General features: G+C 44.6%; 3 protein-coding genes and 1 non-coding gene across 4 annotated transcripts; 2 read left to right on the top strand and 2 right to left on the bottom strand.

The window, feature by feature from the left end:
• Positions 1 to 6680: 6680 nt before the first annotated feature.
• LOC125907379 (translation initiation factor IF-2-like) lies at positions 6681 to 9190 on the bottom strand. The gene is made up of 2 exons (XM_049609135.1): positions 9102 to 9190; positions 6681 to 8743 (listed from the first exon to the last, which is right to left on the bottom strand). Exon 2 carries the CDS (start codon positions 8478 to 8480, stop codon positions 7779 to 7781), a length of 702 nt encoding a protein of 233 aa, XP_049465092.1. The 5' UTR covers positions 8481 to 8743; positions 9102 to 9190; the 3' UTR covers positions 6681 to 7778.
• On the top strand, positions 9085 to 10173 carry LOC125907358 (uncharacterized). Its single transcript, XM_049609014.1, has one exon. It carries the CDS (start codon positions 9085 to 9087, stop codon positions 10171 to 10173), a length of 1089 nt encoding a protein of 362 aa, XP_049464971.1.
• Positions 10174 to 11904: 1731 nt separating this feature from the next.
• Positions 11905 to 13191, top strand: LOC120959648 (uncharacterized). Its single transcript, XM_040383217.2, has 2 exons — positions 11905 to 12133; positions 12198 to 13191. The coding sequence occupies exons 1-2, from the start codon at positions 11920 to 11922 to the stop codon at positions 12800 to 12802; spliced, it is 819 nt and encodes a 272-aa protein (XP_040239151.2). The 5' UTR covers positions 11905 to 11919; the 3' UTR covers positions 12803 to 13191.
• A 740-nt stretch (positions 13192 to 13931) lies between these two features.
• Positions 13932 to 14003, bottom strand: Trnaq-cug (transfer RNA glutamine (anticodon CUG)). The gene has a single exon. It is a non-coding gene; the product is annotated as a tRNA-Gln (tRNA).
• Between the last annotated feature and the right edge of the window lie 2565 nt (positions 14004 to 16568).

Raw genomic sequence — 16568 nt, 5'->3', positions numbered from 1 at the left:
TGTGTGTGAGTGTGTTTTGCCATTTGCAGTTGGCTACAGTGGCTAAAACATATTTTATCTGGGTTTTTTCTATCTTTTTGTTTTTGTTGTTGTCTCTTTTGTTTTTGTTTTTGTCTGTTATTGTTTTTTGTTTTTGTCTCTTTTTTACATTTTACATTAATTTGTAGAGAGATGTTCTTAGTTTGAACTTTTTGCTTTTTGCCTGGTTTTGTTTCATTTTTTGGCACAATTTTCCGAACATTAGTTTAATTGTTTGATTTGACTTCCTGCTTATCTCGATTATTATCAAAAATTGTTTGGTAATATTCTTATGTTTTTTTACCTTTACATATAACGCATAAAGCAAAGCTTCTTTTTATTTTTTCGATTATATACTCGCACCAAATAGTTTACTAATTTATTCAATATTTTTATAAACTTTTCGAAAACTGGAATAAAAAAAATAAAACAAATTTAAATGTTTTACTATTGTGCGAATTACTTAAGTCAAACCAAAAAGAGTCAAACAAAACCACACTTAACAAACGGAAACGATTTCTCTAATTTCGCAAATCGTGTGGTTTCAACATATTTAGTTAATTCCGTTTTCCAAATTTGACAGTTCCTTGAGCAAATTGCAAGGTGTCTTTATTAAGGAGGTGAATTGTTAGCGCGTTTTCCGGGCGCCATCATTGAGTATTGTTATGTCAAATCGCATACAATTTTCTATACCCCCCTCCAGCCCTCCCCGATTTTAATACCGGAGCCCCCAGTATTGTTATGTCAAGTCGTGAAATGTCAATTTGCTCTGAAGCACTTCACCTCCTAATATCTATACACCTTGAGCAAATTGCACTGAATTGACACATTCAACGTCAACATCAAAATAACTTCCCTTTAAACGAATTTTAAAAATCAATCAAAATTGTAAGTTTTAACCTTTTTGATTATTTTTTTTTGTAAATTCAATTAATTGGGAAATTATTTTGATTTGGACGTTGAAATCACATGCGAAATTATACGACAATTTTGGATGTAAACCGCGCGATTCGACTTACCCAGAAAATCGGGGCTCAACCTGTAAAGATATGTTGTAAGAGTAAAATAGCTCAATCCACCCATGATTTCATAACATTGTAACTCTTTCGTATTCCTTGCCTAAGAACTAATTTACTTACTTCTTCTCCTTTTCCTTTCACAGTTGAAATGCAAGATTGCTGGCAAAACATGCATCCACTTTGCGTCTGTTCCTTCCATATATCGTTAATAAATTAACTCACAAAAGTATGTACCATCAAGCAATACTTAGCTGATCAGATGCAGCGAAGCAGTTGAGAATAGAATTATTTTACAAAATCTTCCATACTTCATTTGCTTGCTGTCTACCTCAAGATAATCGATTGGTAGCAAACAGCATTCGGACTGCATTTTAAAAGAAGTAAGCAATAAGACAATAAATGTCGGGGGGAAAAGCATCAAAATATGTAAATATCATTCCAGGCGAATAAATGCCAACCAATGAGGGAGAAGAGTCGCTCTAAAAACGCACACGATGGCGGTAGAAGAAAATGTAAATCGCTTCAAAATGAAATTATAATGAAAACAAAAAATCCCACCAAGACAGGAATATTGTTCACGAAATCTAAGGGAAAGCAAAAGCTTTTCCCGTCCCTCGCATAAAGTCAGAAAGCGGATCAGCAGCGGCAACTTAAGCCAACGCTAGAAAAGAACAAACACACACACGCGCACACACATGATGGGATGTCACCCGGCTGGTATTTTATTCATTTTCCAGTATCAATCTAGTATCGCTTTCATCGTACATCAGCGCGACACAGTAATGCCTTTCATCGCAGGGAAAAAGGCAGACACACACTCATCCGGCGACGCCAGCCACCGAGCGAATGCAAGGATGATAACAGCTTTAAATTAAAGAAACATTCACCCGAACACAGCGAACAGGCAAACCCTGGTGTTCCCTGGTGGCACAGTGGCTTCGCGCACAAGAGGGAAAACCCCAGCAAAGACGGGAAACGAATCGCATAAATTGTATTTTTATTTATTATTAAAAAAGAAGTCGCGCACAGTCGCCGCAGCGCGGCGTTGTGGAGGAGACGATGGGCACCAAACATTTCTTTGCTGCTGTCGGCAGGGTTGGCGGTGCTTGCTCATATTTCATGCGGTTAATATCGTGTGGCAGTGTGGGGAGAAGTGGTACGAAGGATGGAACGGAAAAGGTTGCCTGCATTCTCCTGTTTACGAGGGGGCAGGTCTTATCAAAAATTGGCTCCTTCCCTTTTATCCATCGGGTGGATGCCATCGGGTGCGCGGGGAAAGTGGGATGCTTCATTAGTGAGGTTGTGTGGGGCGGATGAAAATCGCAGAAGATGGCACACAGGTTGGCAGGTTTTGTGGCTGTTTTTTTTTTATTAGAATTATGTTTCATGTGTCGTTTAGGATGTGTGTTCTGGGTTTTTTTTCAGGAAAACGATTCGATTTAGCTCGATTTCTTATGAAAGGTTGGGTGATTACATTAAAGGGCAGATTTGCAAACGATAATGGTAAGGTTGATGGGGTTTTTTCTGTATGATTTGAAGTGTAAAATGTACGCAAATTGCGCGCTGTTTTTAATTACATTTTTTCATCATTTTGTGGAATGGTTTTTGTACAGCTTGGGTGTGTAACAAGAACATAAAAGTCGAATGCGAATTACAATAAAAAAAGAATATAAAATAAATAAAGCAAGAAAGAATAATTACACCAGGCATCAACTTTCCAAACCTGTCTTACAGTCAGTGCTGCAAAATGTCATGAGCATCACGAGATATTCACCAACACTCATGACTAAAACGAAGCTCAAATCAGCTCACGTACACAATTGAGATGATCAGAGGTGAGACTCAAACAGTTGGAGGATCAATCACTTGCTTGATGACATTTTGTTTAACTCCCAACTTTGTATCACTCACTCAGTCACGACATTTTCTGTCGGTGATAACCACTAAAAGACCATGCTTTCTCGCTCTGTCTGCTTTGATTGTCAGTCGAGTCAAACAGAGCGAGAAAACATGCTCATTTTGTTTCTTGAAGCCACTCACACGCACCACATATCTCCCGTGACTATCGTGATGATCAGCAACAGAAAATGTCGCAACCAAGTGAGTGATACAGAGTTGGGAGTTGAATAAAATGTCATCTAGCATGTGATTGGACCACCATAACCTGAAGAGTTGGTTGCACAAAATGTCACCAAGCATGTGATGGTCGCACCAATTGTTTTGAGTCTCACCACTGATCATCACAGTAGAGCTCGTAACGCTGACATTGTTTTGTTTCAGTCGAAATTTGTCATGACTATGTCAGTGACATTTTGCAGAACTGATCACAGTGAAAAAAAGGTCATGACACAGTGACTGACCAAGCGATGGTCCCAGAAATGTCACGAAGTATGCATTGGTCACACCAATCGTTTTGAGTATCACCGCTGATTATCACAATTACTCAATTGTAACGTAACGTAACGCTGACATGGATTTTGTTTCATCAGATTTTTCTTTTATGACATTGACAGTCACATATAGCAACACTGCTTACACTACCTTAAATCAAGAATACCCAATCTGTCCCAACAGTTTTTCGGCGATTTAAAAAAGCCTTAGTCCTCTTCACGACCTGTCACAGCCAAAGAAACGCCACCGCCGAGAGCGTCACGTGTGTGTTGAGCGTGTCGAAAAGCGAAGCTTCAAATGCAATGCCTCTCCACTCCCCTTCCTCACCACCGCAAAAACAAAAAGATTTCCCCCAAAACTGTGTCATAAATTTTGGGCACCCAAAATCCCACTTTACAATTAGCTGCTTGTCTGCCCACTTTCAAACCGATTTCCGGGAAAATCCACACTCCCCTCCCCAGTTTAAAGCACACTAAATCACGTTGTGTAGCGGTTAGTAGTCGTTCACATTACACAACACTGCTGCTTAAACGCGCTGACTGACAAAGGCAGGCAGGCAGGCAGAGAACCACGTAGCAAAATGCTTTCCAATTCACAAACCAGCCCCCTCCGCTCCATTAATCCCTCGCGCGCTTGTTACGCAAGCCAGCAAGTGGCCACGTGCTTCTCTTACGTTCTTTTGCGCTGTGCGGAGCGTGGGTGGGGTGCCGTGGTGGTTCGTAACGTAACCCGGCACACCCTGGATTCATTTCCTGGAAGGACAGAAACTTTACATCGAGTTTTGCATCGAGTTTAGGGTAAGGGTGTCGTGGAAAAATCGTAACGAGAAATCACACTTGCTGCGTCTTTTTTTTTTCTAACAGGAATCTTATGTAGTATTAGAGAAGCGAGTACAATTAAGTTTTGGCGATGAAGATGGCGCACAGGAAGGATGGATGGAAGATGGAAGGTGTGTAGCATTAAATTACAGTTTGATGAAGGTAGCAAAGAGGATGGTCAAGTGATTAGGAAGGGATCGAATTTTTATCGAGTTTTTTTTTATTACGAAGTTGACTAAAATTGGTAAGGTTGGTGTATTGTAGCCGAAAATTGTACCAACAGTATAGAAAATAGCATGTCATTATGATAAATGAACGTTTTAAATGCGACTGATCTTATGCTCTGTGCAGTATAAAGTAAGTAAACATGACCCATTTTTCTTTATCTTTCTGTTCTTTGAATTAAATAATAAAACCATTGTGAACGCAACACGATGGAGGCGCATGGTACTTTGTGAATTTCAAAAATCGCACACGAAAGCAAACCTCGATCCGAACCCATACTCACACACTAGCATCGCCTACTGCCTGTCCTTACGCACGAATACTTTAACCAGCGGACAGCAGCAGCGCAAACAACTCCCGGAAGCGTAGCGGGCCGCACAAAGAGTGAGAGCACGTGGAATATCAACAATCATGCACCAACAAACGATTGTACGGGTTTTAAAGAGCATTGGTCGCGTCCACCCAAAGAAGGGAAGAAATTGGGCGAAGTGTATAGCAAAGGTTTGTTGTTTTTTGGGTCGCTTCCCTTTGGTTGCTCTATTTGCACAAGAAGGTTGTTTTGCCAACGTGGTTTGTGTACACCGCAAACGTGACGAACGTCGTGGGGATGACCTTCGACGAAGTCGCCAAAAATTGAAAACAACAAAAAGGGAAGTCGAAAAGAAATGTCGAATTAGAACAACAAATCCACACTTTCAGTTGCAACCGAAAAGGTAAATTGCGCAAGAATGTTTAACCTATGTTTACCCATTTTTGCACCTTCTAGTTTGATGTGTTAAGGTGTATGTGCATATGGGTGTGTTCTGCGTACTTTGGCGAGCAAGATAAAGGAAGAGAATCGATCCGTGAAAACGAGCGTGTAGAGGAGGACTGACAATACATACACAAAAATACGCACAAGCATATAAATCCATTTCTGGCACAAAGACGGATTTTTGTTGTTTGCTGTTTTGCTGCTACCACCTTTTCTCCACCATTTCATCGGCCATTCCGTTTTTTTTCTCCCACAGCTGCGTCCGATATTTTCATTCTTAGTTGCGCTTTCCGTTTATTTTCCACCACCCGCCGAAACATGCCGACATCCAATTGACGTCAATGGGAACAGCAGCCGGGAGACGCTGTTGGTCGCGAAGGAAACCAAGAAACGGGTCGAGTTTTGTTTAAAAAAATGATAAAAATAAAGAGTATATTTTCCTGATTACCTGAAATACCCTCTCAATCACCAAGTGGTTAAGTTTTTTTTTTTTTGTTAAATCTGTTATTATGTTTCTTTTTTTTAAGATTCAAATTTCGCAAAATGATTGCTTTTAGTTGGGAAAATATTTTTTAAATAAATAGTTGCATCGCTTTTTCTGTATGGTGGAGCACAAATTTTGATACTTTTTTTTTTAAATAATTAAAAACCAGTTTGAAAATTAATTCAAAATAAAATAACAATTCATATCTCCAACTATTCCTGGCACCTCATGCAAAAACACACAAGAAAGTGTTAATATGACATGAATAATACAAAAAAATGCAAAAAAAACAGCACCAAGAAAACAATGCTTCTCTGTCACGCACACCACCCCACCTGGAACGGGTACTCACGTACTTACAACACACTGTACAACAGCGGTAAACAGTATCAACAGAAGAAGAAGAAAAGCCAGCCAAAAACTTTGCAAAAACCAAACAAAAAGCAACACACACACACGCACACGTTTCGACTGTTGTTTTCCACTTACTTACTAAGAGAAAGGGGTCGAGGGAGGGAAGGAGGAGCACAGCATTTTGCCAATCCACTCATCAAAGCAAGCCAGTGCTGCCACGTCACTTCATCTGTCACTCGAACGGTGCGTTTGACAGACGTGGTAGTAGTGCTAGTGGCGGAAGAACAATCGCAAGAAGAGCAAACCCTCCACACGAATTTTCACACGCACATGCACACACACACACAGCCATTTCAGAAAGCGATGAATGATGTTTTTTCTCCTCGTCCTAAATGGTATATTCGGAAAGGAAAGGCTGGTTCGATTTTCCCCTTTATAAAAAATACTTTAACCTCTGTTCCGCTTATTTTTGTGTTTTTTTTTTTTTTTTTGTAGTGTTCTTTCCTATTTATTCTTTGGGTGAAAAAACAACACATATCTCAGATGTTTTTCCCCCAAATTCTCAACCCATTTCGAAAAAGAAAAATAAATAAAAAAAGGCAAAACTAACAAACAGACCTTAAAATAGATTTAAAAATAAAAATCCAAAACCCCAAAACCGAGAAAAACTACTCGATTCGAGCAGTTTTGCCTGCTGACTATGTGTGCGTGTGTGCGTGTAAGCCCCGCAGGGCAGGCAAAAGTGGGCCCGTCCGTTGCATACAGCCGTACCACCGTACGCGTGCCTTCCCCGGTGTACATGTGGGCGGGCACTCAGCTGATCGGGGCACATCCACCACTTTTCCTTTCGAAAAAGCGGGGAAAAATCGCCTATGTACGGTCGCTCCTGCACCACCACCACCATGGCGTGTGGGGGTCGTGTCTCCCACACGGCCACCGCTCAGCTGTTGCCGTGGCGTGACGTCGACGAAAAGTGGAATCGATCCACACAGACACACACACACAGGTCCGGAACTTTACATAACGGCAAAGAAGGAAAAACGCCGGCAGCTGACACAAACACATTCAAACACGCATGTTGCACTTTGCCGACACAAAGATGGGGGATGAGTGGATATAAATATAGCAAACCCCGTCGTCCAAGCTGCCCCCGGAAAAGGTATCCTATATCCTGCAAGGGTGTGCGGTTAGCAACACATACTATGCATCCCTTTTGGCTTCCATTCTCTCTCTGTCTCACTCTCTCTCTCTTTTCACTCGTTCTAGGCAACCTCTGGAAAAGTCCTTGAAGAACGGGAAGAGATTGCGCAATACCGAGGCGAATGCCTTCCTGCCACCTTCGAACGATGAACCGTGCAGCAACGCACACCAAGGCAACGCACGGAAAAACGAAATCGAAATCCACATACACACAAGCAACCCGTACAGAGTAGTCCGTGTATTGGTGTGAGCGGAAAAAGCCGGCTAAGGGTGTGTTGGTGGCGCATTCTCCGTTTTGCGAAAAAGCATGCGTATTGTACAATTTTCCACCGAGCGCTCTCGAGAGGTTACTTCAGAACAATACACACACACACACACAATGATAACGAGCAATGTTTCTTCCCTTCGCAGAAGGACAAAGAATGTATTTGAATTGAGCTACAATGAGGTTCACAAAAACAAAGCTACTTTAAATTACAGCCCCCCCACACGGGGGGGAAATCCTGTTCCGCGGCTCAGGCCAGCTCCGAACCGGCAATTGCAGCCGTGTCCAGCGCGCGCTTCTCCCGCATGTACTCGCGGTACACCAGCTGCAGCATCTTGTCGTAGATGACCAGCTTGCGGGCGGCCGGAAAGCAGGACACGTACGGATAGACGCGCGTCATCAGAAAATCGTAGTCCAGATCCTCGCCAATGTTGATGGTAGTGCCGGCCGGATCGGGGATGGGTATGCGGTAGTTGCGGTTACGGGACGACGCCGCCCGGCTGGCTTGCTGCGGTGGCGGCTTGCTCCCGGCAGCGGCTGTCCGCGGGACGGCTGCACGGGATGGTCGGCGGGAGGGTGATGCTGCTGCTGGCTTCCGGGTCGTCGTGGCACGTGCTTGAGGTGGCTTCCGTTTCGGCGCTACCGGTGGACTGGCGATCTCGTCAGGCAGAGATGACTGCAACGAAGCTTGGAGTGGCACGATCGGTGCTGCTTTCTGGCTTGGGGCATCGATGCACTCTTGCTTCACCTTTGCTGGCCGTACCGATTCACTTTGAACGCTTCCGGATGATGGAGTTGGTTCCTGCTTGATGTGCTGAACGCCACGACGCCGTTGGTACGGTGTTGCACAAATGGAGGGACCCGGTAAAGACGCCATGGCGGCTTCAGATTTGTTTGTTGAAGTCTCCAATATTGCAACGCCTTTGGATGATCTGTTCCTCGCAGGTTTCATTACGATCGATGTTTGTTGAGAATCGTTTATTTGCAGATACGATTTAATAATTACTAAGTCCCTAAGACAAATGTTGTCCCCAAATGTTCTAGAATCTTCTAGGGAAGGGATGACGCCATTTGAAACCTCTTTTTTCTGGTTATGTAACCGACTGTCACTTCCACGTATTGTGCTTCGTCATCGCCGGCCAGGTCTGACAGTTTGACAGTTCCAAGGGTAAGTGTAGTGTCACCACGTGCTAATGTATTTGTGTATCCACTACCCTGAAATTGAAGAAGGATGATAAGAAAACTTATTATTTGTGTTCCCGATATTAAAATTAAAAATTTAAGATTTATTAAGATGCAGTCCTTATCCTTGCCTAGGCCTTCTATTACTTTAATCTACATTAAAATGTAGTCATCATGTAAGCATGTAATGACACCGATATGTCCCCCCCCATAGATCAATGTCAAACTGTTGGAAATGGTACAACCGCACATCAAGAAGTGACACATGGAAGCAGCTAACGATTGCGTCAGCAAGAACATTTTCACTTACGTAACTTCTTCCGATCAAGCCAGTCCTCCTCCTAACCAGCACGAAAAGCACTCCGATCAAGAAAATGGCATCGAAACGTACCTGGGAAAGCGCTAATCAGCAGCCGCGTTCATCCACGGCACGCGCTAGCAGAGTATTGCGAGCCGTACAAACGTACCAGATCATTGAAGATGATCCGGCACCGGGCACCTCCATCGCCGGTCCATCCGAAAGCCGTAGCCTCCTCGTTGTGGCTCTGAAAAAGCTGCAGCATCAATCCACTCAAACTGTGGAACCGTCGGAGGTGCGCATTAAACGAGAGCGCATCGATGAACCGAGTGTGCCATCATCGCAGCAGCAGCAGCGGCCGGCCTCTAAGCCGGCAACTACTGCGCCATCATCACAGCAGCAGCAGCGGCCGGCCTCTAAGCCGGCAACTACTGCGCCATCATCGCAGCAACAGCAGCGGCCGGCCTCTAAGCCGGCAACAACTGCGCCATCATCACAGCAGCAGCCGCCGGCCTCTAAGCCGGCAACAACTGCGCCATCTTCACAGCAGCAGCCGGCAACTACTGCGCCATCATCACAGCAGCAGCAGCGGCCGGCCTCTAAGCCGGCAACAACTGCGCCATCATCACAGCAGCAGCCGGCAACTACTGCGCCATCATCGCAGCAACTGCAGCCCGGCTCCCAACCGGCACCAACCGTCCAAACCACGCGCGAATCGTCCGGAGCGAATAGAACGGTCGCTCATATTGCCTGCCTTAGTGTGACGTCACCAACGAGCAGCAACCAAATGTTGCAATCTTTATTGCAGCACTTGCTTAACCCTACGACTGCAACAACCTCAGTTTTGGCCGGCTCCACCGACGCTACATCCAGTGCTGCCAGCGCAACTGCTGCCTCGGGGGTACGCGCCGATGCCGGTGGCTCACAGCAGCAAGCCCAGCCAGCTGCCGACCCGAACCCGACCGCTGAAACCGCCGAAGACGCCGGTTACGATTCGGACACTGCATTTCTGACCCGAGCAATCTATCCCGTGCTCAGGAGCTGCCGACGCCCCCAGACGCGCTGGTCCAATGAGAAATTGCAGGAGATTTTGCGTATTGCTTTACGCCAAGAGTTGGTCCGCTGCTGTGAAAAGTACGAACGTATCATCGCAGATGTTCTTTGAGCGGAGAGCTTTTTTTTTCTTTCTTTTCTTCTTAATTTAATTTAATACATAGGCCAATTGGGCTGGCAGGAGATGGCCGCTTGTTGAATGCGACAATTTAAATACATGAATTAAATAAATATTAGAATTTTGCATTTCCCGCTAAGGATGTATGCTGCTTTACTAATTCAAATGCGTTTTGTGCTTTACTTACTGAAGGTCTTAGGAATTCAATCATGATCCAATTATTTGCCTAGAACTTTAAGCCTGGAACCCAGAAAGAATGATACATTTAACAAATACTCGTTTCGCGTTGTTGGGCCCACCGTTGCGCACTCAAGTAAGCTTCAGTCTGGCCAGCTTGTTCGTCCTAGTTGGCTCTGGACGTAAATTTGAATATACGCGGGTGAAAGCATAGCTTCAGTAAGCGTTCAAGGGTTTTTTTTACAGGCGTGTGAGTTGAAATTTCGAGATAAAAGCTTTATTTTACTAAAAAAAACTAAATTGGTATATTGTGCATTGGAATGTTATAATTATGAAAAATTCGTTAGAAAAAGAACATTTGAATCGATCATACAGCAACCTGTGCTTACAAACACAATCGTTAATTAGCTTAAACCTGGCAATATTTTAGCTTTAATTCGATTAAAAAGAACGTTTAGCTGCTTCTAACGCCTGAATAAAAACGATATGCATGCCAAGCCGTGGCACACCACCGTTTTGTTATCGGTACTGAGCTATTTTAGACGATTTCTTTATCGTTTCCATACAGCCACACTCCCGGATCACGCATGTAGATGATGTTTACGTAAGGAGGTTGTTCGCGATACCAATCTGTAACAATGACCAGCATCCATCTAAAAGATATGTCAAAAGAGGATTAGGTTTTAGATAAGAGATTTGCACGGAGAACATTTCCTTCGTACCGAGTGTTTACAAACAACCAAGTGGTGCCGCACTCGTCCACGCATCATGAAGAACGGGTAAAAAAAACCGTAAATCATGTCAATTTCACCTGGAACAACTTGGAAAGTTCAACATAATTTCATCGTGCCCTTTGCCACACACTTAATCAAGCGGAGGATTTACTTTTTGCCTACGATTGTTCAATACAAACACTTGGAGCGACCAGCAGTGGGGGAGCCTGTCATCTAGTAGCCGATGCTGTCACATTGATGACATCCTGCAACTGGCTGCGCGAAGGAGAAAGAAGCAGCGTGCGTGCTTGTCAAACGCACAGCAATAACGCAGACGAAACTAGTCCAATCAAGGTAAGCTGTGTGTGCGCGTAGCGTTTGATCCAGTTTGACGCAACGCAAGCCGCGGTGTGCAATTTTCAACGCGAAAGGATTTTGGTGAAGAAAAAGGTGAAGTACAGTTTTGGTTTGGATTTACCTTCGTCATTGCTTAGCAGTACACTTTCCGAGTAAGTACCAAACACAACTAATTCGTGTACGCACACACAAGAAAAGCGCTCCAAATTCGCATGTGAGTTCAGGCGCACACGTCAATCCGTCACCGGCAAATCGAACAAGTACCAGTGGCAATAACCTTCCCAATTGACGTGTTTCTTTGTATTTTAGGTTCTGCAACAAATTTCTCACCTGTTCTTGCCGTTCTTATCAGCACACTATCGCCAACGATTGCGTACCCCAGACCGACCGGTGCGCGTGTTTTGGTGTTCACGCGAGATCGTACCGCAACACAATCGAGCAGCACAGCAAGCAGCTGGGGTTGTTGCCTCGCAGGTAAAAGAACTCAACAGAGATGGAGGAGGAATGTGTCCTGGAGCAGCAACTTCCAGCGGAGGTGAAAGATGAATTTGGGCGGAAGCGAATTTTCGGCCAGCAAGGCACACTGCGCCTCATCGAATGTGTTCGCCAACGACCGAAACTGTGGCATCGCCAGTATCTGCGCAGTCGAGCGTCGGGCATCGATGATTGGGAGGAAATACAGCGGACGGAATTCAGCACGATCAGTGGTAAGACAATGAGCTTTAAAAATGTTTTACAAAACAACATTACAATCACCTTCCCGGTTTGCAGTGAATCAGTTGCGCGTGCGCTGGAAAACACTGCGCGATTGCTTCCGCCGGGAGGCTAAACGTATAGAGGATGGCACGATCCCAGCAATCCGCTGGCCACTGTACGACCACATGCAGTTCCTGCACGGTCACTTTCGGCTGAAGAAGAGTAAAGCACGCAAAAACGGTGGAAAAACGGTATGCCGGCCGGAACGTGTGTCTTCTCCGCTGCAAAACAATCCCAATGAGACTGAAGTCAAACAGTCGATCAAGTTCGTACCGATCGAGGAGGACATCAAACACGACATAGGTCCCTCTGAACGTTCGATCGATGAGCAGGACGTCAAGGAGGAGGATGATGCATCAATTGATGACAGTGAGGTTACTTACAAGAATAAGTTCCGGCCGCGTTCCAGCAAATCCGCTTCGAGCACCTCGACCGGTGGCGGCTGGGTGAAGCCTGATGCCGAAAATCCGGACTGTCGTTTCCTGATGAGCCTGACGCCATTTTTGAACGATATGCCAGCGGAGGAAAATTTAAAAATTCGCATCAAAATGCTGCAACTGGTAGCGGCTGCGAACAGAAGCTCGGGCTCAGAGACGTTTATTAGGAAGGAACGTTCCTAAGGTTTTGGAGCAAAGGTCAAGCGTATTAGGAGGAGTGCAATTCGAAACGTGGTATGTGATTTTGCTCGTACACTTATAGAAAATGATTTGTATTACTGCCGTTTATGCAAGATAAGTACAGGTATAATTGCAAAATATTAATCATATTAACTAGTTGTACGAAATTGGATTACAAATCTGTAGACAGGGGTGAAGTAGGACGGGATAGTTGACTTGAGTACAACATCCAGCAATGGAAGAGGATGAAAGGGTATATCAGAACGGTGCAATTTAACATCCCATCTCACATTGTAGACTAATTGATAAACGAATATTCTAATACATACTTGCAGGGCTTGTTAACGACCAATCTTTAGCAAAATAGACCATTTAACTGGCGACTGAACGTACTCTTCTTGGTATAATTATTTGTTTTGCCACGGTAGCCATAATAATATTTAAATTATTATACGCAAGAAGGGATCACTATCCAACATGTTGGAAAATGGTTCGTTGGTTTGTAAATGTACTACCCCTAAATGTAAATTTTGGTGGCTTTAACCATTTTAGCTTTAAAAACTAAAGATAGTTGAGACAACTTGTGCAAGTAAGGTAAGCCGTGTAGCTTATTTTGAAAGTTTTCGCGACTGAATGCTGTTAAAAATTTACTTTAAAAAGTAAAAACCAAAAGAGTTTAGTTCGAAAAGGTACGTCCAACATTTCATACCGGATATTATACTGAAGAAGGTGATTAAACCATTACGGTCGAATGGTTTAAGCGAAACGGTAGACGAATCCTAAGTATATTGTAAGCTATCGAACCGTAAGCCAACTCTCGGTATCCCTTTAGTACGTCGTTGTTGAATGATGTACTGATAAGTTGATGTAACACCTTCGATAATATTCTGAAGATAATGCTAGGAAAGCATAGAAAATCTGAAACCGAAAGAAAGGTAATTATGGACATTGATGCAACCGCGTCGTTTCACTTAAAATCGATGTCGGATGGTTCTGTGCGCCCCACATCACCTGCGAAATTAGTAAATTTAAATATGCTTGTAAATTACTACCTTCTTGTACAGATACTGTCCTTAGGAATAATCAAGATAATTTAAAAAAAAGTATATAAAAAAGGAAAATAAGTTTTGACAGGTTCCACCGAGATTTGAACTCGGATCGTTGGATTCAGAGTCCAAAGTGCTAACCATTACACCATGGAACCGTTGATGTGGGAGGGCGTATATGCAGCGTCCAGGTAGTTTTAAGTGCAAAATTAACATCTATGTTTGATTAATATCGTTTCAGCTCGTTTTTGAAGTAGGTAGAGATTCGAAGATGCATACGATAACGCAAAAAATATTTTAATCTCTATTTCTTAATCTTTTCTTGTCATGCCATGTAACTTCCAAAAGTTACAGCAACAAACGGGTTAGTTTTAATTGCCAATCGCAATTAAGTTTGAGTTTTTAAGTTTTTTTCTCTGACAGTCAAGAAGCCTCCCACAGCATCCTTTTTATTAAACAAAGCTGCTCACGATAAAGACTGTAATCATGGGCGCGTAGTTGCGGCTAGAGCACGCAGCGTGAGTACATGAATAGGTACCAATAAGGTTCATCAAAATATCCCTTTTGCAGCTCTCTATCGATGCTAATTAAAATAAAATAAAATAGCTTGTTGTCCCGTCCGACATCCCAATTCGGACGAATTCAAATTAACGTCCGAAGCGAGAGAGAGAGAGAGAGCCACCGAACCAAGACCGATGCCGGGCTGCGGCAAACTCTACCGAATATGACAGTTACGCAGGCTTGTCTCTAATTAACGTGCGGTCTCCTTCTAATTAGCACTCCGCTCTATCCCCCATCCAACCGAACTGTTTTGCTACACGCGGAGAATGCAGTGCCCCAATGCCTGGGAGAAGTCGAACGCCCAGCACCCAACCGGCGACCGGCCGGCAGGCAGACACTTCCCGAACAATGCGAAACACTGATGAAGGCTGGCTGAGTGTGGAGTAGCTCGGTTGGTGCGGACGAGGTTGAATCGAAAGGTGTAATTAGGCTTCATTTTAGGTGTGTGTGTGTGTGTGTGTGTGTGTGTGTGTGTGTGTGTGTGTGTACTACCCAGGGCAGCTAGCAGCTCCAGTCGACGGTCAAAAATCAAAGCCTTCTCGAAAGCGCGGTGGTGGTCGAGGAGCCTGATGGTCGGGTGAATCAAATCAACGCGCGACACAGAGAGAAGTAAATTTAATCAGACAGTAGCGAGGAAGGATGCGCACGGCGCATTTGGCTACAAAGTTGTCACGGCAGACAGTTTGAAGCGCCGTTTGTCGCCGGGCTAGTTGTCCCCGAGACCACCGGCTGTGTTGGGTGGAATAATTATCCTAGCCCACAAAGTTGGGCGCGCTCGCTCAATTCGGCGAAGAAAATGACATATAATTTTAATTTCGCTGCGCGATAATTCGTGCAGCTTCCGGTGCGGCCTCCCCGGAAGTCAAGGCTGCGCCGTGTCGTGTCTACACGCGAACCAACTCGGGCTAATAATTCCTTCGGTTCTTTAGAAAGCCAGCCAGCGCTGCCAGCAACTAACCACCATCATCATCATCGTTGTCGTCGTTTCAGCAAAAGGACGCAGACCAACGAGAACCGAGGACTAAGTTTGGCACAACCGTCGTCCTCGTCGTCATCGTCGTTGGGTGGAAGTAATTTAAATTCAAAATGTGATCGTTGTGCGAAAACTTTCGCCCATGTGGCGGTGTGTCCCTGGATTGAGGGAAGAGATGCAGATGTGTGACGACGCTCGAGCACGAGCAAAGCGGATACACTTCACTTGTTCCACACATATGCACACGAGAGCACTGCTGCTGCTGGGAACTCCCCAAGGTGGCGGCAGCAGAGGCACTTTCGTCTTGGAAAAATATTACCACAAAGTTAGCTCTACGCCTTCCGCGGGCGTGTGAAGAGGGAGTGGACCCTACTACCCGGCGGATTGTAAATCAGATGAGCTAAGGCACACCAGGGCAGACAGCAACCGATGGAGTGGATCAGGCTGGTTTCGTAGTTCTGTTCTGATCTCCGAGTCCCCGAGCGAGTGAGTGTTGAACGGGAGTAAGTAGTTTTGGCTGAACACAGACACCTTTTCCGCAGTGTTTTAATGTACTTTGCTTTCCCTGACCGAGACACAGACACGTGGTGCGAGGAAGCCGTAGATTGGTTTGCAGGTCACACATTTTACGCCCAACTTACGTCCCAAAGCCGCATGCACATGGCGGTGTGCTATTTCCCTCTGCTGAAGCTAACTTCATTCCCGACCGTACTTGGGAAGCGGTACATACTAAGTAACTTCCGCACGAAACTGCAATCCAAACGAGGTGCAGTTTGAAACTTTTCGGCAAGCTGCTTGCTTGCGACCGAACACATCCGAGACGTGGAGTTCGTCGATAATTCATCGTTGATAAGGATTTGGTGGATGCGATGGTGGAGTTTGCTCGGCGATATATCACTGGTTTATCGGAGCGTTTTTAATGCATCCTCTCCCTGTCTTGCTCTCCCGCCATCGACGACATCGTTAGAAACGATTCTTGTCGCAAAGTAGCTCCTCCACTGCTACGTCACGCGCTGTATCCGGTTCGAAGGACCAACACGATGGCGCATCAAATGCGCTCGCCCCCATTAAGCTGTAATTTAAATCTACTTTGTCGTTACAAGCTGTATCGAACGTTGAAAACGTGTTCAACCAGGATAGAGCAAACATCTCTTCGGAAACACAGCCAGAATCCTTCTCCTTCACGGAT

This window comes from Anopheles coluzzii, chromosome 3 (genome assembly GCF_943734685.1).
Source record: "Anopheles coluzzii chromosome 3, AcolN3, whole genome shotgun sequence".
Lineage (NCBI taxonomy): Eukaryota > Metazoa > Arthropoda > Insecta > Diptera > Culicidae > Anopheles > Anopheles coluzzii.
Note: the sequence above shows the minus strand (reverse complement) of the source record. Positions and strands in the feature narration are given on the sequence as shown.